Raw genomic sequence first — 25,886 nt, forward strand, 5'->3', positions numbered from 1 at the left:
AGTGAATGCCGGGAGGTGCAGCAGCAGTTCTGCTGGCCATGCCCTGCTGTCTCTGAAGGTTTGGCTCGCCGTGTCCGCAGGGTTTTCCCTGGGGCAGGGAGGGTACAGAGCTGCAGCGAGCACCCCTGGCTCTTCTCTCACAAGAAGGGGAGTCGCTGCTATTTAGTCTCCCTTTTTTCTCAAAAGGCAAAATGTAATTGAAGCTGAGGTGCAGCAACTCGTTTAACACTCCGGGAACAGCACCCACTTCCACCCTGCAGCTGCTTCAGATCAGCCCAGGCCCCAGATGGTGCTGCCTAATCCCCAGGAGAATCCGTGTCCTGGAGGCAGCTCTTATCGCTCCAGACCACTGCAGACATTGTCTGCAAGTCTGCTACAACGGGGAATAATACAAACATGCGATGCATGAGTTTCACTTCCTCGAGCAGCACAAAGACACAGGAAGTGAAGTTAAACATTACAAGAACAGGGTTCACATTACCGAAAGCCAAGCTATTTTTGCTGCCCCAATAAGGTAGCTGGTGGTTTGGGGGGCAAGGGGCACACTTGAACTTGCCAGTTGTATTTTGCCGCTGAGAATTGCGGTGTGAAGACCGTTTTAAAGAACATTTTTGCATTTGTTTTGCCTGTGCTGCCAGTTGCCGTTAGCTCACCTGGTGATGCTACAGATGCTGCCTTGCTGGAGCTGCTGGAAAGGCTCGGGCTCCTCAGTTTTCGCGGTGGAAGTGTGTCCTGGCTGGCTGTCCTGGCAGGTGCAGGGCAGACAGGCCCAGCTCCTTTCCAGCTCCCCCAGTGCCGAGGGGTTCCCATGCACTGAGAGGGAGTATCTCCAGCCACTCTTTTATTAAATTATTTTGGTGCTACGTAGCGGCCATAAGTTTGCACACTCTTGTCTGTTTCCTCCCATGCATGCCTTTAGAAATTGTCCTGTTTAGCTTTTGATAACCCGGTTTTAATTTTAAAAAGCAGTCTGAATCAGCTAAACTTGGCAAGCAGTGCAGGTGGTGTTCATGTATGACTTGACCTTGTCACCTCCAGGGCTCATTGTGATCTCCACAGCAATTATGACCTTGCTTCAGTGGACACCAAGGTATAGCACTGGCTCAAAAGCATCTGGTTAAATTTCAAAATAAAAGAACATTAAAATACATTTAAAATAACCCAAAACCTAAACATTGCTGGAATACTGTTCATAATGACAGATTACTGTCAGTTTATTTTCAGTGTCTTATTTTTTACTGAGCTATAAAGCCTGTGCTGATTTCACGTTTTACCTGATTTATGCTATGCTGAGTAGTTCCACTCCATACCTGAAAAATTACAAAGGCACTCAGGTTCCTGGTGGCACTTTCTGGTACTATACAAGAGCCTCTTTTATTGCCTAATATATAGCCCACTGCTCTGGGATCGAAAAATAAAATATCTCAGGCAGTTCCGTGGAAAATGTCTGTGTAAGTCCCTGTAACCTTGCAACTGGAGTCATAATTTGGGGGGGTTATGCTTTTCTTAATAGAAAGCAAGCAAAAAATTATTAGATTTTGAAAACACTTCAAAGTCCTGTGGCATTTTTTACCATATTAAACAAGAAAGCAAAAGTCGCACAGTAAATTATCAACACTTTTAGTTCTAACATAGGTCCGGCTGCACTCAGAAGAGATCAGAGATAAATGTTTTTCCCTATTTTAAATAACTGCATCCCAGCCAATAGAATTTTGGTGATGATGTACGTGTGCTGAAGGTCATTATTCAGACTTCTTTCAGCTGAAATTGTTTCATAAAGAACTGCTTAATTTTTTCTCTCTAGTTTAATTTTGTCAAAAGCTGGTGGAGGGCCTCATATTTCCTAGCAAGAGCAGTACTAGAAAGCTTTTTTACATTCTGCTTGTGTTCCTAAATAATTATTTTTAGCATTATTTGTACCGCATATGGGTTTTCCGGGCACACGTCGTCTCATTGCAGTAACTCTAGGAACACAACAGAACAATCCACTCTCCAGAGCTGAATATACAAGATAAAAGATGTTGAGATTAATATGCAAACATTTGGAAAACAATGGAAATGGGAGGCAAACTGTGGAAGTTGGCTTTCCTGTGTAACAAAACACCCAAAGACAAAGAGAGTGAGGGAAGGTGGCTGTGATCCCCAGGAGCACAGACACCACAGAATTTGGGCATTGTTAGCGTGAGGAGTAAGCCGGGTACAGCAAGGTTTATTCACAATCTAACCATAGAAAATAAGGTGCAGCAGGAATGAACTTCCCTGTTTGTACTTGGAAGGTTTCTCTGTGTTCTCTCTAATTTTAACAGCATTGATATTCTGTTTGCTTTATGAAACCCTTTATTACAAACAGTTATGAATATGAACATCTCATTTGACTGCTGATGAACAGAGGGGAAAATCTAAATTAAAACTTTAAATACCACTATTTAATTACCCAAATGGCTTTGACTGTGTTAAAGAGTGCCTGGGATTATTCTGTTTTTCAATTTGTTTTAATGCTTCCTCGGTAAAAGCTGATGGATTCCCAGGCCCATTGCTGTCACTGATGAACTATATAAAGATAAATGACATTATGGTAAATTCCACTTAATGACACATTTTTAATTTTCAGAACACAGACATTTTCTGGCTAGTGAATGAAGGCTAATTACCTCAAGATCAGAACAAAATAACTCCTCATTTTGAAAGATAATAGAAAAGAAATGTTGCAGATTAATGATGCTATTTATCTTTAAAAGAAAAAAAACTCTATCTTTATCCTGATAGTGCAGTTCCCTGAGGAACACAGTTATAAAATGAATCTGAAGTCGCAACTTAATAGGTTATTAAAATTATTTGAGTGTGGGCTCCTCTGGTTCAGCCTTTCCATAAATTTAAATTGGAGGTCTGCTGTATTTCTAAAGAAAGCAGCTTGTTTACGAGGCCACAGGGAGCAGACGGGTTGCTGACAAAAGACACGCCTCACCCCATACTGAAGCTCCTTTTCTAAGCCTGAATGGAACTGATATGTTTCAGAAACAGCTGAGAGAAAAGTTTAAAATGTCTGAATTATGTTACACTGGTGTCTTTTCTTCCTAGCGTGTGTCATGATAAGAGTGAGTGGGAATCAAGGACGCAGAGATGAATCTGCTGTGGGGACGGCGTCGGCTGTGAGGCTCCAGCACCAGAGGCTCTGTGCCTGGTGGCACCGGTGGCACAGGTGGCTCTTGCTGAACAGTGCAGACTCACCTTTCAGAGCGGTGATAGGAAAATACACCGGGAGTTAGCTCTGCAGGTGCTTGCTCGGGGTGTCCCACTCGTCCCTCGCAGCATGGGAGCACTTCACGTGTCTGACGTGACACGTGTGTTGTGGGAGCGAATTCCTGTCACACACTCAACTGTATGAAAATCCAGTTGAAAAAGGAAATTTTCACTCGTGAAAATAACCTTTTTGTCTGTTTTTGCCTAATCATGGAGATCTGGGCCCTGGTACACTGTCGTCAAGCTGCTGGACTGTGCTGTGTGTGATGGAGCCTCTTCTGTACTCGAGCTCCTCAGTTTTCCAAGTGCCATGGTCACTCTGTGAGACCTGCTGTGTGGCTTGGCCCTGCATGACTTCACTCTGGAGCAGGAGGTGACAAGTGAGCTCATCTGAACAGGTTGGGAAGGAATTCTTGGAGTTTCCAAGGCTAGAAGACGAAGGTGGAGGAAAATCCCAGTAACTAAATTCAGATATTGTGGGCTGAGGGCACAACTGGGTTTTGGGGCTGTTTTTTCTTTTCTTTCCTGTCTATTTGTGAAGCAACGTGTCATTTTCCCTTGGCCAAGCTCAGCTGTGTGCTGTGGCTCCATCCACAGAAGAGCTGGATCTGCTCCTACTGCTGGTGCTGCAGAGGCCTTAGGGATGGACGTGTCCCCCTGTGTCATCGCTGGCGTGGGGTCAGTGCTGCTGCCTCTTCCCCAAGCTGCTCATCCCCCTCTGCCTCTGGGAAAAATAGTTAGGTGTTTAATTACTGAATTAAATACCAAATTCAATATTTAAATACAGCCTGGGCTTCAGTGAGCTCCCTTCCTGTGCAGTGATTGCAGTATCGTGTCTCTCCCAGCCCCGCTCGCTGCTCCTGGCTCGGTGGTGTGGCAGACTGGAGCTCCTTGGCATGAGGAGCTGCAAGGGCAGCAGTGGTCCTGCCATGCTCTCTCCTCTCTGTGTCCCTCACAGCCAGAGAGGTGCTCCAGCCATGGCCAGAGGTGGCATCCCTCCCATCCCCTGTCACCAAATATGCCCCTTCACCTCCTACCCACCCAAATCTTCCTGAGGAGGTTCTGGAAGCCCAGCTGTGGTACTCCTGAAAGAGTGATCTAAATTACACCATTTGAGTTCATCTTGTTTGGATACAAATTATGTCCAAAAGGATGGATGTGATAGAAAAATGTGTTACTGTCAATTTTATATATGTCTGTTGAGTTTCATGCTGTATATTAGGCATGATGGAATACATTGGCCTGTGTGTGGGGTTAAAGCAGAGTTAAATTAAACCCCCAGCCAGGTCACTTGCTGACAAAATGCAGCACTTCTGATGGCAGCAATCAGGAACAACACCTTCAGCACCTCTGGTGCTACTTTATTTTTCGCAGCTCTGACTATTTTGTGCATGCTCCTTCCACTCATCTCTTGCAGTAACATCTTTGCTCTTTGCCTGGGACTTCCCTTTTGGATTGTGCATCTGATTTGAAGACATTGGTGACCTGTGGTCTCGTAAAAATGCATGGTCTGCTAGAAGGCCATGATCTGGAGATCATCATACACAATTAATATACATGGTGCCAAAGTAAAGAGGGAAATATAGAGCAGATTAATTTTGACTGAGCTCAAAAATGGTCATGCATTGGGTTTTTACAAGGTCTTGGCAAACCTTGGAGGTTTCACGCCTGTAGTTTTAAGATTCCACTGTGGGTATTTGCTGTGGATGAATCAGCAATTCATACAACAGCATTTTCTGAAACCCTTTTTTTGTTCAAGGAAGTGTGATGTGAGCAAATTCTCTGTGCTGAAGGATTGCTGGGTTAGCTCATACAGGGGAGCAGTGGCTCACATGCCAAGGTGGTCCCATGTGAACCAGAAGCCAGCTGGCCCCCATGGCCACGTCCCATGTCATCTGCTGTGTCTTCCAGAAGGCCAGCACATAATTCAGGAACGCTTATCAGCAAAAATCACTTTCTGTAAGAAAAATATTTATTTTCAAAAGCTGAGGTTCGTAAGGCCAGCTGAGGTTGCCTTGGTTCTTGAACTTTATTTTTGAAAATTGCCTGTCTTACAGAGTCAGTTTTACTTTTTGCAGTTAAGGTTTTGGAGGCTTAGGATTGTCAGCATATTGAGAAAAAGCCTTTTTTAGGTACATTATAATATCAAAACTATGGTTTTTGCTTTGTAATTATGATAATACATACCTAGAATGGAAATTATATATATCACTTAGGTTTTAATAACAGTACAGTGCTTTAGGATGACATTTTTAGAGTCGGTTTTTCCTGATATATTGTAGTAGTGCACCAAATATCAAAGAATGGATATAGGAATATTTTGCCAATATTTCTGGTGGATTCTGCCAGGAGAAACTGCAATTTTTATTTTTAAGTTTATATGGCTTTGGGTTTTCTGTTGGACAGTTGTCAATATGACTAAGGAGATGTCATTTAAAAAAAAATAAAATTTTCATTTACATGATGTTATCCATGGCTGTTGTGGCTCATATCTAGCATTCATACATAAATTCTTCCAATTGTACTAATGGAATTCCAGTCCCAGGCAGCAGCATTTTACAGCACCGTAGCAAAAAAGCAATGTCTGAAACTAGGAGTGTCTCTAAGAAGTTCTTTCATGTTGAAGCAAAAATGTGCTCAGCAGAAAGAAATGTAAATTTAGGGAAAATCTCCAATTTCCTATTCTATGCAAAGCTTTGATTTTTTGCTGATTCAAGCAGTAGGGTTGACATTGGAGCTTCTCATTTCTTCTGAAATAATCACTTTTTACTTTGGAACAGCCTTTCATTTTTCACTGCACTATCTTCTGAAACAGTCCACTTCGTATGTATGAATCTGTTTTTCTCCAGATAACACAGAAAGTAAAACTATTAGAAACAGGTTCCCATCTATTACTTTCCAGAGTCCATAGAGAAATACTAATTTTCAGTGGCACCCATTTGGGAACTTTACTGATGTCTTTTGCCCCCCTTTCAAAAAAAGACAGAAAGAGGAAGAAGGAAATGCATCTGTAGTCTAAATTGACTGTGCCAAATAAAACATTAAATTTCAAAAGAACATGTAAAAGGCAGATAGTTCATGGTAATAAAGCTGTCAGTAAAAGCCTGATGGCTGAGAGGATTGCAGAGCCAGTCCTGGAGGGGTCCAGAACCTCTCTGGAGCTGCAGGCGCTGCCTGCTGGGTGATGGTCAGCACCCTCGGCCATCCCTTGGGTCTCATACAGCTCTGCCCTAACACAAGCACAATCTTAACCTTTATTTAGAAGTGGGCTTGTGCTTTATGATGGTACAGTGAGCATATTCTACACAAGAAGCCTGGGTAGATTTGCTCCTTTTTTTGACATAAGGACAGTCTGATCTGCCTGCATCCCTGGCCTAATTACTGCTGGCATTAAAAACACCCCAGACTCATTAGGGATCCATTAAAGTTTGCTTTGTATATAGATTTCCATTTATTGTTTCTCTCTTCTGATCACTTCTACTTTTCCAGTATCGTTTTTTCATGGAAATAAAGCCCCCAGTCCTCCCTGCTGCTACTTTGCTCTAAGGAGGTACCTTCTGTTTGTCTCAGGTTTTTCGGTAGAGATATCTTCTGCACCCAGGTGCCTCCTGGCTTCCCTTTGTGATGCTCACATCATTTTCATTGCCCCCCACCCTGGGCAGATCCTGGGCCGTGTTGTGCTCCGTGTCCCGTTCTCCTGACCCCCATCCTGGTGGCTGTGCCCAAGGCTGGTCCCTCTGCAGAGGTCAGGCAGGGCTGGGGCTGCAGTGGGCACCTGCTCCTCTCCTGCCCGTGTCCCCAGTGCTGACTGCTGGTTTCAGAGGCTGTGCTGCTCTGGGATACCCCATGGCCGCTGCAGGGTCTGCCTGGCAAAGTTTTATGTGCTCTTTTTGAGAAAGAAATTTTGAGTATTCCAAACAGCAGGTACATGCCTTTGGAAGCAATCAGCTGTGATGTGCAGGCTTTCTCCTGTCGCTGCTGTTGTTGCTCACGTTTGTGTCGCCCACTGTCATTGCAGTTACCTCAAATGACCCAAGGTAGGATATTTTACAAGACCTTTCTCTTGGAGAAGGTCTGTCCTTAGAGTAACTTCCTCAGTGTTCTGGGCACCTCTCCCCATGGCCCATGGGTAGCAAATGACACATCCTCTGCTCCTGTCAATGTCATGGCCTCGCCTCGCTGTGCTGAAAGGTATCTCCTCGATTTATTGTTCCCTGGTAGTTGTTTCTTTGGGAGCAGGCCTCTTGTATAGCTATTTGTTGAACTGTGTACCTACTGAATTAGTCAAAGACCTGTATAAAACCATTTTTTTCTTTTCCTCTTTACCCCTCCCCCAAACTTGCTTTTGTTATGTATTGGCTTGCTAATCCTTGTGTTGAGCAGTATCAGACATCACCTTTCTTGGGGGCACTTAGTCCACTCTTCCGCTTTCTTTGTCAAAGGGCTCCCTTAATAGGAGAAGTCAACAGGGAGGACAAAAGGGATTGAAAGTTGTATTTAATCGGGGTCAGAGAGGTGGTGTTCAGAGTGACGGGCCCACAGGCAGGCTGGCCTTTTATGCTTTCCGACACAGATGGTCCCAGAGCATTCAGCTAAGTGAAGAGAAAGCTGCCCAGTGAAAGCTATTGTGGGGCAGCATCGTTACAGTTGAGAAGGGTTGCCAGGGGTAACTGGAGAGTATCACCAGCATCCTGTGATCACTAGTCTGTGCCATTGAAAACCCCAGACCCGGGATCGTTCTGGGTCCCTTGGCATCCTCCCGATGCTCTGGCGTAAGCAGCAATGTCTCAGGCTACCTTTTTAAAATTTAATATCAGTGTTTTTACTTTGAGGCACATAAACTGTAGAATCATTTGCATTTCTTAATTTAAGAGTAGCCACCTTCTGCAAAATATACAGCCACTTGCTTTGGAACATATTGCTTTTCTTCCCCCAGGGAATAGTCTAATAATGTTTGAACTTATTAAGATAACACTGTGTTTACAGAAACTTAATTTTTTAACATTTTTCTGAGTGCATGAATAGCTGAATTAAAAAAAAAAAAAAGCAAGAGGGAATAAAATGGAGCTTATGTAATTCAACATGAATAAAGACTGCAGGCATGTGTAAAAGCTTTGGAAACTGTGCCCAGAAGAGCCCCAGAGGTTTGCCACAGCACCTCTTTTGGTCTAACCAAGTGGCACATCAGAACAGGCAAAATGTGTTCCTGACAAAAATAGTTGAATGCTGCTTTTCTTTTTGAACAGCAGCAGCCCTGCTGTTTTTTTGTTGAAGCCATAGGTGCTGGTGATTGTAACTCAGGTGAAGTGCTGTTTGAAAGAAGCCTTGAGTAAAAGCATGAGGTCAGTGTTGAAAATTCACCGGTGCCCAGCAGCCATCCCTTGGCATGTGCCAGCAGAAGCTATGGCCACAGAGCAGCCCTGGGCACCTGATACCGTGGGACAGGTCTGGAAGGGGCAGATCCAGATCCATCTGTGCCAGATCCAGCTGTGCTGCCCAGCTTCCAGAGTAGAACCAGCTGCATGGTGCCAGGCCAGCTGTGCTGCCCATCTGTGCCAGATCCAGCTGTGCTGCCCAGCTTCCAGAGTAGAACCAGCTGCGTGGTGCCAGGCCAGCTGTGCTGCCCATCTGTGCCACTCATGCCCGGCGCGGAGCCATCAGTGCCACCTGCCAGCCCCTGCACTGAGGTGCAACCACCAGAGCAGCCGCACCGCCAGCGGGTGCCAGGCAGGCCTCGCCGTGGGACAGAGGGTGATGGGCACAGCCAGGGATCACACAGGGATCATGGGCAGGGAATCACAGCCAGGGATTACAGACAGGCATCACAGAGGGATCACAGAGAGGGAATCACACAGGGATCACAGAGGGATCACAGACAGAGATCACACACAGGGATCACACAAGGATCACACACAGGGATCACAGAGGGATCACAGCCAGGGACCACAGTCAGGGATCACAGCCAGGAATCGCAGACAGGAATCACAGACAGGGATCACAGCCAGCGAAGCACACAGGGATCACAGCCAGGGAATCACAATCTGTGGTCACAGGCAGGGATCACACAGGTATCACACAGGGATCAGACCCAGGAATCACAGCCAGGGATCACAGCCCAGCCTTGGCCGTGCCATTGGCCTTCTGTCCCCATCAGTCACCACGAGAGCACCACCTGCCTCAGGGCCACATGGAAGCATCACATTGTGACATTTGTGTGACGTCAGTCATGCAGGAAGCCCCCACACAGGCTACCCTGTGACTCAAATTCCATTCCAAAATGTGATATTTGAATTTCAAAGTTGTTGGTTTTGTTTTGGATATTTCAGCATTTCTGGACATTTTTAGCAGGGCAGATATTACCTACGATTAAGCAGCTCCCACTCTCCATTTGTTTGTTCCCTGCTTGGGTCACTGAGATGTTCCAATCTGAGCTCTCCTGTTGGTGTCAGTGGCAGTGGGGGCACCTGCAGTGATGACACCTGAGTTCTCCACGGCACTCCCTTTTTGTGTGATGGCAGGGCAGGGTGCTGTGGGTGAAACACCCTGTTTGTGGCAGCATTGTTTGTGATTTTTGTTGTGGCATTGTCAGATTGCAAAGCAAAGGAAGTTTTTGCAGGGCTTTGTCGACACAAGCAGCCTTGGAAGTCAAAAGTATAATCTTCATTATAATGAAACAGAAATAATGAAGGCTGGAGGCAGGTGGGTAATTCAAAGAGCATGTTGTCAGAGACAATGGCAAAAAAGGAAATCAGTGTTTCTACAGCTCCTGAGATGTGTTCTTTTCAGGCAACCAGTGAATTTATCATTATTTATATTTCCAAAAGTGGGAGGCTAGCTGTGCATTCTTCTCTCAGATTAAGTAGTTGGTCCACTTGTTTTCCAGATTTTGAATGTTGCTAGTGAGTGATGTAATCTGTTTGCTTTTAATAGTGCGTTTACTTGCCTGCATTTACATTGAGTAGGTGATTTTTTATGTTTATACATCATTGTCATTTTTTAAAGCCATTTGAAGATCTGCTCGGTAACAAATTGCAGATTACCTTTCCCTTATGCTTCCCTCCGCAACTCTGTTAAAATAATCATCATCATCATCATCATCATCATCATCAACATCACATCTTTCCTAGTGCATTATCGAGTTTATCGATCTTATACAAACACAGATGTAAATGAGAGCAAGTGTAGAAATAATGCATCTCAAATGTACTTTCTGCACATTTTTTAAATTAATATCTGATTTTCAGACTTGTGATTTTCATACGTCTGATTTCAGTCAGTAGATCATCTGAATCACTAACTAATGGCAAAAGTAGATGCAAACTTGAGCAGCCCAGCATTTCTTTATTGCTCATATGTCAAGCACTTGAAATAAGATTGAAGTTGTATTCAGCAGAGGTCCTTACCGCCACCCAGAATTCATAACATTTTGGGAGTTTCCTGCCTCTGGTCTTGCCCTGAATTAAGGAGGTAAGTGTATGGGAGAAATCTGCAGCTCTGGTTTTTAATTGGCAGTTAAGATTTGGATTGCTTTTGCTAAACCACATGCTGCTGTCATCAAGGCCAGCCCTCGTGGAGCTCACAGCTGAGAGCAGGGTGAGCAGCAGAGCCAGATGCATGTGGTGGCTTTGCTGCGCGCTCGTCTCCGTGCTGGGAGCCACGGGCCGAAACACTGTTCTGCTGCTCTCCAAGACAGCCAGTGCTGGCCCAGCCGGCCACAGGCAGGGCTTCCAGCAGACGTGGCTTCCTCCAGGCCCCCTGGATTGATCCTGGCTGGATCTGGCACCTGAAGCTGGTGCAGTCTTGGTAGCAGTGCTGGGCGAGCCCGCTGCCGTGGGGCTGTCCTGCTGGGGAGGCTTGCCAAGCAGGACAGCATCTGCCTTTGGGCAGCCTCGGGAGCACCAGCAGGGCCACCGCAGCGGCACCCCCAGCCCCACTCTTGCCAGGGCTGTCACAGGGGTGGCCGTGGGATGTTCCCAGCTCCGGCTCACCGCCGCGTCGGTCCGTCTGAGTGCTGTGAAGCGGTGCCAGCTCCCTTCAGGGTGTCTCTCCTCACGTCAGCCGCACATTCCCCCGTCCCAGCTCACCCAGACTTGGGGAGCAGGACGGATCCTTGTGAGCTGTGGTGGCTCTGTGCCTGGGAACATCGATGCTGTGTTCCATTGCTTTCCTTGCCTCCCTCCTCGCTGCCCGCAGCCCAGCCAAAGATGCTGCAAGCTGGAGTCTGCATTATTTCTTTAAAGGACTGATGAGCTACCACACTGCTCAGGATATTTGGTTGGTTGCACATTTTAAATGAGGTGTGGGTGATTTTTTTCAGTGATAGGACTGGTTGTTTCTTTCCCAGTGTTGCTAGGTAGAAGCGGGGTCTGCGTTGCCACCAGCTCTTCAGTCAGGGGTTCAGACATCCTTTCCCCTCATCCAGATGAGGGGGGAGAACCTGAATCAGATTTCAGGAGTTATTGCCCAGACCAATGACACAGGAACGGTATTAGTCAGTTGCACAGTAGAACTATGATTCTGCTGCAGTGTAGGGGACTTTCACCTGAGGTAGACGGGCAAAACTGTTCAGATGATCGAGTCTTTATCAGAAAGGAGTGACTTAAATCACAACTTCTGATGTGCATCAGCTTTCTTGGACTAATACAAGTGTATCACATTCACTTCAGGTCAGTCACATGAAGTAACTGACCTGAATTAAGTAACTGCATATTTTAAAGAATACTGCTGTTTAAAAATCAGCATTGCAACAAAAAGTAAGAAGCTTTAATCAAGCAAAATATTATAAATTAAATGAAAAAAATAGAAATACAATGTGCATAATATTTTCCTATTAGATCAGCAAAAAGTTGAGGCTTGCAGTATTTGAATTTAGGTAGGAAGAGCTAGCATATAATATGCCTTCCCATTTATATTGATGTCAGGAGGAAGTGATATTAAATATAATAAGTGCTGTTTTAAGACTAATTATATGCAGGTTAACTATTCAGTACTGCTGTTGTCTGCTTCATTTCCAGTAAAGGCTTGTTAAATTCTCAGAATTCAAATGCTTAAAATCACGTATAAACTTGTGTACTCTGGCAGTCCCCGCGTCCTGTTCTGTGTCTGGGGCTCGTCATGGGCTGAGCACACCCGGGCAGCCCCCACGGGTTTTAGGTGGTGCTGCTCACCTCCCTCCTGCATGCCAGCACCTGGCAGGAGGAGCAGTGACCAAGCTCCTCAGGTGTATGAAAAGCTCATACTGTTAGAGGACCTAAATTTAGTAGAAGTGGGAGAAAGTTTTGTTCATTATAACAGCGCACCTAAAATAGGAGTTGCTTTTTGGTAGCAGTGAGAAGGAATTTCCTATTCCTGTGGTATCTGTGTAAGGAAAAAAAAGGAGAATAAAAAAGAAAAAATGCCTAACAAACAAATAGAAAAAAACCAAAACCACAGAGACAAATGATCAAAGTATAAATATGTCTTTAACATTGCAGGAGACTGTAGGAGGTGCTTTTGACCCCACCATTGGGGTGTCAATTGTGGTTATACGGCATGCACAAAATAGAAAGTAGGAAATAATGAGAGAAAAGTGAAGTATACCTATTTGTAAAAAGTGTTTTGTTTTATTTATTAATGGTAGAAAGAGCATTTTCTTCCCATGGTGCAGTGGAATGCCCTTCCTGCTCCTGGGGTGTCTGCACCCCACTGTTGAGATGGCTGTGCCAGTATACAGATGTGAAACAGAGATGAAATTGGGTCTCAGATTAATTTTATCTCCTTGCATCATTGAGAAAATTTTAAACAAGCAAAACCTGAATTCTCTCACTGAGAATTGTTGTTTGCTGATTGTACAGAGAACATTTCCTTTTCCCCACTTTTCTTTGGCAAGAGAAAGAAGGAAACAGACATCTTTTCTGCTGTGGTCCTTGTCGCAAAGACAGAACTGTTGCACCAGTGAGATTTAACCCTCTTTGGCAAGGCCACTTAATTTCTCATCACCTCAGCATTGTGCCTCTAAGGACAGGATGGCATGTTTCTGCAAAACTGTTTTCTGTTGTGAGCAGAAGACTGATGTTGAGAAGATTTCCATTCCAGTTATTTTCTGTTCCCAAAAAAAGGATGCCCTTTACATGTGAAACAACACCAAAAAATTGTCACTGCCATGGAAAAGGATGTTGTGTACTTTCTTACTCTTTTCAGCATTACAGTCTCCACTCACAGAGCCCAACATAAGACCAGTCCCAAGATGTGTGACCTTCAGGCACCAGATGCTAGTGCTGCTTGGTGCTTTTGTTTTCCAAATATCCACAGTCCTTCGTGGCAGTTTGAGAGCAGACCCACCAGTGCCAGGACCCACCAGTTTTCCGTGGTAGTGACTCGTGGAAGACCAACTGCAGCACCTTCTTACGTGCTTTGCAAGCCATGACCAAGGTGTTGAGAAGATCTTTCAAACTCTTCCTGCTGTAGAAGGTTCCAGGGATGGAAGGACCTGCTTGCGGTGCTGAGGCCATAAGAGCCCAGGAAGACCAAAAAGAGCAGAGTTCTTGTGCTGGAGCTTTCTCTTCACAGAGCATCTGTGCTGTTGCACATCCTCAGGTGCATCAGTGTCTTGTTTCCAATCCTGTCAGGAGTGCTGTGTCACTGCATCACCCCTCTCTTTTCTTGGAAAGCTCAAGTTTGAAGAAGACTGTGTGTAGGTGCATGGCAGATGGGGAGATGTCCTCAAACAGATTGACAGCAAATCTGTGAGGTGGTGTTAATTTCTGTCACCCAAATTGGAGAAGTATTCTGTTCAGTAGGAATATTTTTGAGAAACCTCCTGCTTACGATTCCTATTGCTATCAGAAAGATCAAAATGGAAAACCAGGAATTTCACCTGCTCCATGTCTCCATACTGCCATCAGCTCAAACTGCAGTTCTGCTCCCAGGGTAATGCAATTTCCCACATCCTGACTCCGACCAGGCTCTTTGGGATCCTTTTGTCTGCAGCTCATTCCAGTCGTCCCAGGAAAAGATGAAAGTGCTGAGAACTGCCACCTTCAGAGCTGTTTTGGGTCAGTCTCCTCCCAGGCATTCTGTGGTGGTCCTCCCCTGTTCCAAGAGCTGTTTGTGGGAGCCTGGTCTGAGTGTGAGGATGGGAAGGAATCACCAGAGCTGGGATGATTTAGTTTGCCTTTGCCCAGTGGGCCATTTGTCAGCATGAAAGAAAGTTGGACCAAAATTCTGGCCCATACCCAAAGACTGGCACTCAGCCTGCATTGAAATGTGATTTATTTCTTCCTGGGTTAAAGATTTTGGGAATTTCAGAGAAAAAGTTAAGATCCCCAGTTAAGCTTGACAAATTTCAGATATTCATCTACATCAATATTATTCCAATTCAAGGATTATTTCCCTATTTTATTGTTTATGGCAGCATCAAGAGAGCTGTGCTGTTTCTCCAGGATGCAGCTACTGGTGAATGGTTTTAGGTTTGTGATTCAACTGAAGCATTGAATTTCCAAGAAGCAATTAATTTCCAAGAAGCTTTAAATCTGAATTTCATTGCAGGGAGACACGTCACATTGTTGGCACGTACCTCACATGGGTTCTTTTAGCCACAGGGCCTTTGGCAGATCAGACACCACAAGAGCAAGGTTCTGTGGACTTTGTTGCCTCTTTTTTATTTATATTTCATCCATTTTGTAATGGTGAAAAAAGATGCAATATGTTGGCCAAGCAGCCGCAACTGTTGATCCTCTGTACATGGTAGGAGTGCAGCGAGGGTGTTCCTCAGGCTCAGGGTGTTCCTTGAGCTCAGAGTGGTGTTCCTCAGTCTCAGGGTGGTTTTCCTCAGGGTGTTCCTCAGGCTCAGGGTGGTTTTCCTCAGGCTCAGGGTGTTCCTCAGGCTCGTGTCCCCACAGCTCACCAGGCACCACTGCATCCATTTCAGGACTACACAAAGCACAGCAGCTCTGGGCTGGCAGGCTCCAGCAGCTGACACAGCACACACCCCTCTCTCCAGGAGCTGATTCAGGCTGAAGGCTCCCCGTGGCCCCAGAGCCCTGGCCCCACCATGGCCAGCCTGGGGAGGGCTGTGCAGCCCTGGCAGAATCGCTACCTGAGCACACAAACGGCCGCCATGGTGCTGAGTTGGCCCTTGGCAGCCTCCTGACCCCATGAGGCACCTAAAACATCTGTGCCACTGCACCTCAGCACAGCTGTGACAGTGCACCTCAGCACAGCTGTGACAGTGCAGCTCTGCCACTGCATCTCAGAACATCTGTGCCACTGCACCTCAGCACAGCTGTGCCACTGCACCTCAGAACATCTGTGCCACTGCACCTCAGAACATCTGTGCCACTTCACTTCAGCACAGCTGTGCCATTGCAGCTCTGCCACTGCACCTCAGCACAGCTGTGCCAGTGCACCTCAGAACATCTGTGCCACTGCAGCTGTGTCACTGCACCTCAGAACATCTGTTCCAGTGCACCTCAGCACATCTGTGCCACCTCATGGCCCTGCACGCCCTGGCCCTGGCTGTGCTCCCAAGCTCCATGTTAGTCTGTCCATCTGTCCTTCTCTCCATCTGTCCATCTGTCCGTCCTGCAGGGCCTTGCTGGGAACAGCTCTGCAGTAACTCAGAGTGTCACCACAGCAAATGCTGCAGACACCTTGCCAGATGAATGACACTAGAAAACAAAAATCGTTGTTCCTGTTTTGAAATTATATTTCTATCTCAAAATGGGGGCATTTGTGATTAACTGAGACCAGTCTAAGGCCCTTTTTGGCAGTAACGTAACCTGAAATTTCCCTTTATTTTATTACAGTACTTTTGGTTTTATCCCTGTTTTCATTTTCTCACATATAATTCTGAGTTAGTATTTATTATTTTTCTCTTCACCAAGGATTGCTGGAATCTAAAAGGTATTTCAGACAACTCAATCAAATAGCTAAAAAGGGTTTCTCTTCAAAGTAAAGTATTATTCCCTTTTCAGTCATATTGAAAATAGTCAAAAAGTGAAATCTTGATGCACCCGATGAGAAGAATAGATTTGTGTTCAGCCTTTCCTTCTCTAAATTAGAAATCACAGTATAGACAATGGGATTTCTAAATCATATATTATACCTTATTCTCTGGTGGGAATAAAATGTTCATGTTTGCCTCCTTTTCTCTGTTTAACTTTGACTGCTGTGAACACTAGGAAGAATAACCCTGCAGCTTTTCTTTCTTTTTTTCTTTTTTTTTTTTTTTTTAATCTATTCACTTTATACTTTTCAGACAGATTTTTCCCCGGGGTGAAACAAAGGTTAACTGAAATTTCCTCTGTTGTGTACCTGAACGAATCAGCAGTTTGAGAAGGAAATCCCATTGATGGGCAAAGAGAGTGACAGGCTCTATTTAAAGAATTCCCCCGACTGTGTGGTAGACCAACCATGCCATGAATTTAACTGTTCCTGTGGTCCCCATACTTGTACCCACCAAAAAGAGAGAAAAACCTACTTTGTTCTGCAAATGTTGCGCTAAGCTTTGAAAATCATGAGCCGCTGAGTTTTGTGAATTAGCATGGCCAGCAGTGGCCAGTGCTGAAGGAAGCAGTGTTACAGCACAGACAGAAAACAGACAGGAAATTATGCATGCTTACATAATGGAAAGGGCACCCTACGTGTTCATGTTTAGCATGGGTCCCTGCATTTCAGCAGTTTGGTACATATATTCCACAGAAATATGATTTACAGAGTTGTCTTTTGCTTTGGTCACTGCACATTTTTTTTCCCACTTGGTACATGAGGCCTTTACCCACACAGAGCAGCTGAATAAATGGAGCTGAGGGAGACACGGGAAGGCACACGCATGGAGGGGGCGCAGGGTGGGTCCTTGAGAGGTTGTTTGGCACAGAAATGGGGAACAGGGCCATGATGTGGTGTCAGGGGCCTGATTTGTTAGAGTGGCAGGATGCACCGGCACTGCAGTGATTTCTGTACTAGTTAATGTCTGCTTTAGCACCAAAAGTTATCTCTGCCTGCTGAGGTGCTCTTGCCCCATCTATGCTGCGGTCTGTGATGTCCCTGCAGTGGCCGCCCCAGCCCAGATGTGCTGCTGGGGGATGGAGCACCAGTCCTACCCCAGCTGTCAGATCTTCCCTCTCTGGCAGTGATGGTTAGGTCTTCCCCCATGGGTCATAGCTGCTCAAGTTTGTTTAAAGTAACTTTTACAGCTCCTGGCGGGGGTTTCCCACTTTTGCAGGGCTGCTCAGAGGTGTGTGAGTCCCTTTTCCTTTTGAACTCTGGCTTGCTTTTGGCCAACTCTGCCTTTGCTTCAGTCAACTGCTTGTATGGTAATTAATTTCAAAATGGGTTGAGTATTGTTAGTTGGATTTTGGGATGCTTTTAAAAAATGGCAGATAAAGGTTGCTAAAAATAAAACATTGCTGGGATTTCCCTACTACCAAAACATGTGCATTACTAGCACATACATAATTTTAGGTGTGAAGGGGAGATGTAAGAGAGCCTTTTTTTGCCAGGAGAATATGTCTCAAATTGAACTTCTGTCAACAATTCCATCGACTGATTTCCCTGTGGGAGATATGGATCTCTTTTAATGCTGTCCTAAAGAGATATTGACAGGTATTCTATTACGCAGCAGGTGTTTAATTTTTAAGTAAACCATCTCTTTGTTATCAAGGAAAAGTTGAGAAATCCTGAGAAATATCTAACAAAACACACCAGGGCTGATGCTGTTCCCCTCGGAGGGGCTGTGTGTGCAGCTGGGGTGTGCAGAGGGGCTGCAGCCCCCTGCCCACCGAGCACCTCCTGGGGAGGGGTCCTGGAGGATGGACCTGGGGCTGCTGGGGTGAGAGCCTCAGCCAGCACCAGCAGGAGCAGCTCCTTGTCCCTGGCGGCAGGTGTGCACCGGGCAGGTGTGCACCAAGATGGGTGTGCACCAGGCAGGGTAAGCACTGGGCAGGGTGTGCACCGGGCTGGGTGAACACCGGGCTGGGTGAGCACGGGGCAGGTGTGCAGTGGGCTGGGTGAGCACGGCCTGGGTGTGCACCGGGCAGGTGTGCAGTGGGCAGGTGCGCACCAAGCTGGGTGTGCACTGAGCTGTGTGTGCACCGGGCAGGTGTGCACCAAGCTAGGTGTGGGGGCATGATGCACATGTGTGTGCACACACAGACGTGCCCAGACCCACGGACAGCGCCCTGCAGACACAGACACATTTGTCCATACACCCCTGCTCTGCCAGCAGGGGAAGGTGTGCAGTGTGCCCTAGCCCACAGACACCCAAATTCCTGTCCTTTACAGCACCTCGGTTTCAGTTCCAGGACAGTGCTTGGCTGCTGCACTGGCACGCTGCCGTTCCTTTCTCTTTTGTCAGAAGGGCTACTCGGGCACAGAAAATGTGAAGCTCTTTACGGCAAGCTCCACTGCTGTAAGACTTGAATCACTTTGGGTCCCACATAATCAGGAATTCTCAGATGTATGTAATAGGTCACAATGTGAAATTCTTACGGATCTAGTGATTTTTAGGGCTTTTAAAGCTTATAATTTTAAAATGCTCTTCCACTAGCAGCAGAAGCTGTGTCCTGGTATGGCAAATATTGTTCAGAGGTTTTCTGAAACAGTCCTTGCCATGGAGATCTTACAGTAGAATATAATTAAAGTTCTCTATTCTGTAATATGCTATATTAATTAGCAGTCAAAATCCAATTTTTAAAGCCCAGCTTTGAAATGTATTTGCCCTTCAGGCCCATGTATCATTGTGCCACAGCTTGAATTGTCCTGTGCTACTGGGCTGATCATAAAATAAAATAAATAAAATACATCTCGTCATGCATTTTCCAATTAGAAGGAAGGGGGACATGACCACTTCTTTTGGGAAATGTAGTGTTTTATTTTCAAAGTCAGATGTCCACGTTCTGCAGCTTCTCTGTTGTTGAGGAAGGTGATGACACAAACCCTTGCAGGGCAGGCAGAGCTTGTGTAAGGATGTGTTTTGTCCCAGCCCTGATGAGTTAAACACGAGTGTGATTTTGGGGGGGTCACAGCCCATGCCCAGCAGTGCCCTGCCCTGCCTGGCCAGGGCAGCCTGATCAGCTGCCGGGGTCCCTGGTGGGGCAGCACAGCAGATAAGGAAATTCTGTGAACCGTTCATTGTTTCTTCTGAGTCAGTGTTTTGTTCCGTGGAAGCAGATTGTTCCCCCGGGCAATTTCAGGTTTTGACTGCTGGTCCTCCTTCTCCCTCCTCCCCTCCTCTCGCTGTCTGGGATGAAAGAAGGGAGGTTTGAATGCACATTGAACAGTGGTCCTAAATCTGGCTTCACCCCGAGCACTGCTCAGAAATTTACATTTTCATGCTGGTGGAAGGATACATGTGAATCTCAATGATCTTTCAAAATTTTTCTTTAAAGAAAAGCAAAGCTATTGCATGCCATTCATCCCATTGCGCAGGGGGAGAGGACAGCCAAAATGTGGTACTTGATGAAGGAAGAACCTCGTGCAGGGCTTCTATTTTCATATAAATGGTGTATATTTTACATCCTTGTCTTCCCTGATCTGCAGCTTGACAACACCATTTTCTCAAAGTATAAATACAAGAAGTTTATACAGTAAAGTTGGTTGTATTTTTTTTTTTTTAGTATAGAAATGTATATAATCATAGTACAGGAATTCATCTTAATCTTAGTATTAAACTTAGTGTAGAAATTAATATAATCTTATAGAGGAGGTCATATTTAACAAATGAAGATGAGGAAGATTAAAAGCACAAATATATCAAAGATGTTCTTGGTTTTATTTAACTCACAGAAAGCTTTAAGTAAGTTTTATATGTGCAACTTCTCCACAGAAAAAGGGGGAAATATTGACAGAGATTGTCTGAATAATTCTTTGAACTGCTGTATTCTGAAAAGTAGAAATAAAACAAAAGCAAATGCCAAAACACAGCAATCACAGCCCTTCGTTCGGGCAGAAATCCTTCTTCTGTGTGATGCCCACCTCCAAGAAGGCATGAGCTGCTGTGGTGTGGCACTGGCAGTGGCCCTGCAGGAATCGGGCATCAGGCGCCCGCGCTTCGCCCGCGATGGAGCTCTGGCGAGTGCCTGCCCAGAGCTGCCCTCCCTGCCTCGGCTCTGCTCGGTGGGCTGGGAAGTGTCATCCAAGGGGTGGGTGACCCCAGCTGAGGTCCCTGAGCCCTTCTGGGTTGATTCTGGGTGCAGCTGCCCGCCTGCCCCGGGGCAATGCACCGCTGTGCCCTCGGGAGGCTGCTCCTGCCTAAGGCTGGGTGACAGCAGAGGTGGCAGGGCTGCAGGCTGCAGAGATGTGGCATCACCCCAGCACCCCAGGCTGGTGGTGCTGCTGCTTGGCGAGCCAAGGGAGCAGGCAGGACAGCGCAGGAGTGGCCAGGAACCACCCACGGGGCAGGCGGGCCAACTTGAAAAGAGGTTTGTAATTTATTTTGTGATCTAGAGCCAGACAGAACACTGTGGTCAGCAAGAAATATTGTTGCAGATTTTTCTAAGTGTCTCTATGGCAGGATTTCTACTTGATTGCAGAAGCAAAACTCTCCTTAGGTGTTTCAGTCTGAAGAACTTACTGCATGTGAGAACAAAGCCTTATACAATCTATTGTGAATTAGAATTAATTTTATATCACCAAACAGACTTAGTAAAGGGAGATTTTGTTGTAATATTTCATTCAGCATTAAAGCTCTTATATTTATTTTCTGAGTGGAGCAGTTTTAGCTTCTTGTATTAGGAGCATTAGAATCATTGTATCATGGTTTTCCCCTGTGAAGCTGGGGATTTTGACAGTGAAGAAGAGAAACTTGGTTGGTTTGCCCCCAGGAAGGACATGCCTAGTGATTAACAGGAGTTAATTCGCTGGTAATTTTGATCTGTGACCATTCTGCATATGCATTTCTGTGCAACACAGCACTTGCAGTGCTGACTGCCAAGGCAGAGCTTTGAATTACAAATATCTTTTTCTTTGTGAATTAATTTCCTTAACAGGCATTAAAGCCATAAATAATGCACTCAAATATGACAGTGTTTCTTTACTTTCATTGATCAGGCCTCAAAAGGCTTGATTTTCTCTTGGGTGTACCCACAACTCGCTGCTGCCGCGGGGCAGTGACGCATCCCTGTCCCATCCCATCCAGGTGACCCCGAACGGTACTGGGGTGACAGTGCAGGTGGCTGCTGGGGTCCTGGCAGTGGCAGTCACTCTGTGTGCCACGGCCCAGGTTCACACATCATTCCATCACTTTTTTAACTGGCCAGTTAGTGCATTGCCAATGTCTCGGTGACAGTCGTTGGCATGAGCAAGTGTTGAAAATAAAATAGAAATACTTCAGGCTGTTGTTCAGGTGAGAACATGTGCTGTGAGCTCTGGCTGTTGAATGAAGAGCAGCAGTGAGCAGGTGCTGTGCTCTAAAGCACCTGAGTGACATACCTTGTGTCCTGATACTACATCACAGGCTTCAGCCAAAATTACTGACTTTTTCAACAAATGAAGAGGAAGACATAAAATTATAGATGATACAGTTTTAATTTGTAGTCATCCACCGTCTAATGGAAATTAATAGTACAATCGAAATTGTGAGAAATTTTTGCTGTCTGTAAATTATTGTGATTTTTGTTAGTAACATGGATGCCTCGGATTGCATGCAGGATCAGCATGGACAGTTTGCATTTAGAAGTGTGCAAACATGCAGGATTAATGTGCACACAGGCTGTATGCTTGCTGTAAGGTGCAGTGGGGTGAGCACCTGTGCGGAGGTGGATCCCTTGCAGCAGTGAGGAGCTGCTGTGGGAGCACAGCTGTGTGCGCAGCCAGAGGCTGAGCCACATGTACCTGCAGGATTTTTAACAGCTCTGGCTGCATCCCCTCTCCTTTAGCTTGTTGCCCTTCCATTTCCTTCTTGGTTTGCTTCTTTTCCCTCCTGCCAGCCCAAAGACTGCGTGTGTGAAGGTTGTGGCGTGACAGTCGATAATTCAGTGTGTCCTCCTGATTTATTGCACATGACCAAACCCTGTTTGGAAATAGATTTGCTCGGCTCACAGTCTGGGTGTCTGAGGTTGTGCTCAGCCGTGCTGGCATGCCGCAGTCAGGATGCAGGGCTGCAGAACCAGGGCTGGTGAATTGGCACGGAGGAAAAGTGTGTGCTGTGCAGTAACTTCGTGTCCGTGCAGCCTCGGGGCTGGGGCTGGGCATCCCAGGAGCACAGGCAGGGGCAGCTCCAAGGCTACAATCAGGACCTGTGGAGCCCATGCCTACGGAAGAGTTAAATCCCCACCTGAATTTAAACCCCCTGGGTCAGGACAGGAGTGTGGTGTTAGAAAAACTTCTCCCAGTAACTGCATGTGTGCGGATACTCAGGTGAGGCAGATTTGGGGCCCAGTGGGTCAGTGGCTTTCCTTTACCAAAGATGGTACTATTTTCTCTGTTTTAGTCATCAAAACCTGTTGGCATTTTCAATAACTGCAGTAATCATCATGTTGAATATACTATAGAAGAATATTCATATAAATTAAATATAATTAATTTTAATTTTGTTTTTCAGGAAAAACTGATGTGAACTGGTCCATCTCTCATAAAGACTTAGAGGTAAATACAGACAACCAAATTTTTCTATAATTCTTTGTTTTATTGCTTATTAACAAGCAGAATAAAGTAAATGGGGTTGAAAAACCCCTCTGTGTTGTCTTGTGGGATGACTAGCAGTGTTCCCTCACAGGAGGAAGGAGTTCTTGAGTTGGGGCTGGCATACAGGCAGGAAGGGACAGGAGTGTAAAGAGCCGGAGTGCTTCCACAGACTGCAAGGTGGAGATCAGTTCTTCCTTCCTGGTCTCTTTGGAGCCCCAGAGCTGTTTCAGGGCAGCCTGGTCCCCTTCCCAGGCAGCACTGGGAGCCAGCAGAGCATGGAGCCTGCCTGGGCTCGGCGAGGGGCAGCATGGGGACTGCAGCCCGGAGCACCCAGGAGGAGTGAACTCCAGCTGCTCTGTCCAACTCCTTCCCTTTTTCTTTCCAGTGTCCAGTACAGCTGATACAATCCAGTGACATTAACAAATTCATTCCCTGAGGAGAAATGGTATTTTTAAACCTCTCCTGTTCACTCATCCAAAATTTCATGTATTTTTTTTAAATGTGTGATGTTTACTATGCAATGACAGTTGCAGATAGGATTTTCAATTCTGGCTCACTAAACAGAAAGTATGTGTGAGGTCACTGGGAGAGAGACAGTTGTTTCCTGCTTCCTCTCTTTTTTTTTTTTTTTCCCTCTTTTAAAGTCTTTCTTTACAATTGCAAATTGCAGATTTCATCCAGACTTGTAGAGCATTGTACTTTGTCCAAGCAGTTTGCCTTAATGCGTGTGAGGGAATATGTAACTTGCATTTGCAATTGATGTTCATTATATTTTTGTTCTGGAGAAAATTCCAGTTTGTTGTGATATAGCAGAGTGAGTAAATCTTGGCTAATTGAGGGAAAGCTTCACAACTGCAGTTTTAAATAGCAAAAAGAATGTCCTGAAGCAGAAGTTCAAACGAGAACTTTCCTTCCAGACAATGCAGGTTTCTCTGGAACAGAATTACCCATTCCAAACCTGGATGTGTAAACTGTACATGGGAAACATTAGATTTCTGCTGGATCACTGCCAGCAGTGACCTTTATAATTCCCAGTTCCCAAAACACAGAATCTCAAGTGGTAAATGCATTTCTCTCTCTGTTTCACCAGGCACAGATCTCCAACTATGGGGGTGTGAGGCACAGCAGCATGCGGTACTACAGAGCTGACAAAAGTGTAACGTGTAGGAACTGCCAGAGACCAGGACATTTGTCCAAGAACTGTCCCACTCCAAAGGTAAATGCAATACTTAACTCACTTGAACATTCAGCTGTTTTCCTGATATACCTTTGTGCTTGATGTTAGAAGCATTGTTTCAGTGGTTTGTCCTTTCTCTGAAGCAGTGCTCTGAGTTGCAGGATAGCTTGCACAAAGTCAGTGTGCTATGTGAAAGTATCCCTCTGTTTGGGGATGTCATTGCTTTTATTGTTTATATATAAAAAATATATGCAGAATTATATAATATGGAATCATATTGAATGGCTTGTGTTGGAAGGGACCTTAAAGATTAACTTGTTTCCTACCCTGTCACGGGCAGGAACAACTTCTACTAAACCATGTGGCTGTAAACTGAAAAAAAAATCAAGTGCCTTACAGAAACATCTGGTTTTTTCATATGGTAAAACAGTCAGCAAGAGTAACATATTTTTCAATTGTACTTTCAGCAAGGAGTATCTGTTGGATCAGAAATACAGCCTTAGTAAATAAGTGAAAGCAGAAAGTATAATAAGCCATGATATGAACAGTGTTAAAAACCGTGGACAAGACAAAACTGGAGCTAACTTTAAGAAGCTGAGATAGATGCCGCATATTCCAAGAGTTTGTGGTTAGGGGTTTAAAATTCAGTCAGTACACTGTCAAGAAGTGAGAGCCATTGTGTGACAGCCCAGATTTAGCAACCCCACAACAGAGTCCATAAAACCCTCTGTCCTTGGGGCTGTAACCCACGAGGACAGTCAGAATGACCACATCTCATGCAACCCCCAGGGGGAAGTACACTCACTCACTGGGAAAGCTGGCTTACAGAGGTGCAGGTTTGGCCTCAGAGTAGCTGGCTGCATGTTGCATTTGTCACTCCATGTGCTGAATTGTGAGTCACGAGGCTGTACCACTGAGTCCGGATGGCAACGAGTGCCCACCCCGCATGGGGGCTGCAGAGCCACAAGGGTCTATTGGAACTCTGTCACTTAACATGATTCTATTTCTGTTTCCCCACAGAAAGCCCCCCCGTGCTGTCTGTGTGCAGGAAGAGACCATCTGCAGCACAGCTGCCCAGCACGTTTCTGCCTGAACTGCTGCTTGCCCGGGCACTATTTCAAGGAATGCCTGGAGAGAGCCTATTGGAACAAGCACTGCAACCGCTGTGACATGAAGGGCCACTATGCTGATGTGAGTACAGCCCTTGGCACAGAGATCGGGCATGGTCTGGTTTCTGTCTGCCAAAAACTGAATTTACAATGGCTACGATCTCTTCATGTCACGTTGATTTTATGTAGCGCCTATATGTATAAGCATATCAAAATGCTGTGTTTAGTCATTGCTTTACACTGTCAGAGTTTTCATCGAGAAAGAAAACAAACTAAAGCATTTTCAACACTTGGTCTTCAATTTGGTTCAGTTCAGCAGTGGTGGACACAGACGTCCTTTTTCCTGGGGAATGAAAGGTGTAGGGAGGTTGAAATCAGGAAACGCAGTGCTGTGAGTGTACCAGGAAGAAGAGTAACTCTGATGCATCAGGAGTGCCAGATCTATGCTTGTTTCACTATGATCAGATATTAATCACTGAAAATACTATTAGAGAGAAGCAGTTTGAAGGCTTTGGGTTTGACAAGATCTACTGAAGTAAAACGTGGAAGAAAATTAAAGGGAGAGCAGACATAGTTGTCTCTTTCTTTCATCTTATATTACATTATTATGGTTATATATGCCCCCCAAAATTCAATTCTATATGTAGCAGTCAAACTTTTATGATTTTTTTTCTCTTGAATTAAACACAAATAAGGATAAAAGGCAAAATGTGATAATTTTGGCATACATTCACACTTCAGTATCTAACTATAGATAT

General features: G+C 45.4%; 1 protein-coding gene across 3 annotated transcripts in view; it reads left to right on the forward strand.

The window, feature by feature from the left end:
- Nucleotides 1-25,886, forward strand: part of ZCCHC7 (zinc finger CCHC-type containing 7) — a 94,300-nt gene that overhangs the window by 40,466 nt on the left and 27,948 nt on the right. For all 3 annotated transcript variants that reach the window (XM_085567710.1, XM_085567708.1, XM_085567709.1), the window contains 3 exons: nucleotides 22,760-22,803; nucleotides 23,933-24,058; nucleotides 25,040-25,210. In XM_085567710.1, coding sequence (XP_085423836.1) covers nucleotides 22,760-22,803; nucleotides 23,933-24,058; nucleotides 25,040-25,210 — 341 coding nt within the window. The remainder of the gene's footprint in view (nucleotides 1-22,759; nucleotides 22,804-23,932; nucleotides 24,059-25,039; nucleotides 25,211-25,886) is intronic.

The sequence above is a fragment of the Lonchura striata genome, chromosome Z (genome assembly GCF_050655825.1).
Source record: "Lonchura striata isolate lonStrDom1 chromosome Z, ASM5065582v1, whole genome shotgun sequence".
Taxonomy (NCBI): Eukaryota; Metazoa; Chordata; class Aves; order Passeriformes; family Estrildidae; genus Lonchura; species Lonchura striata.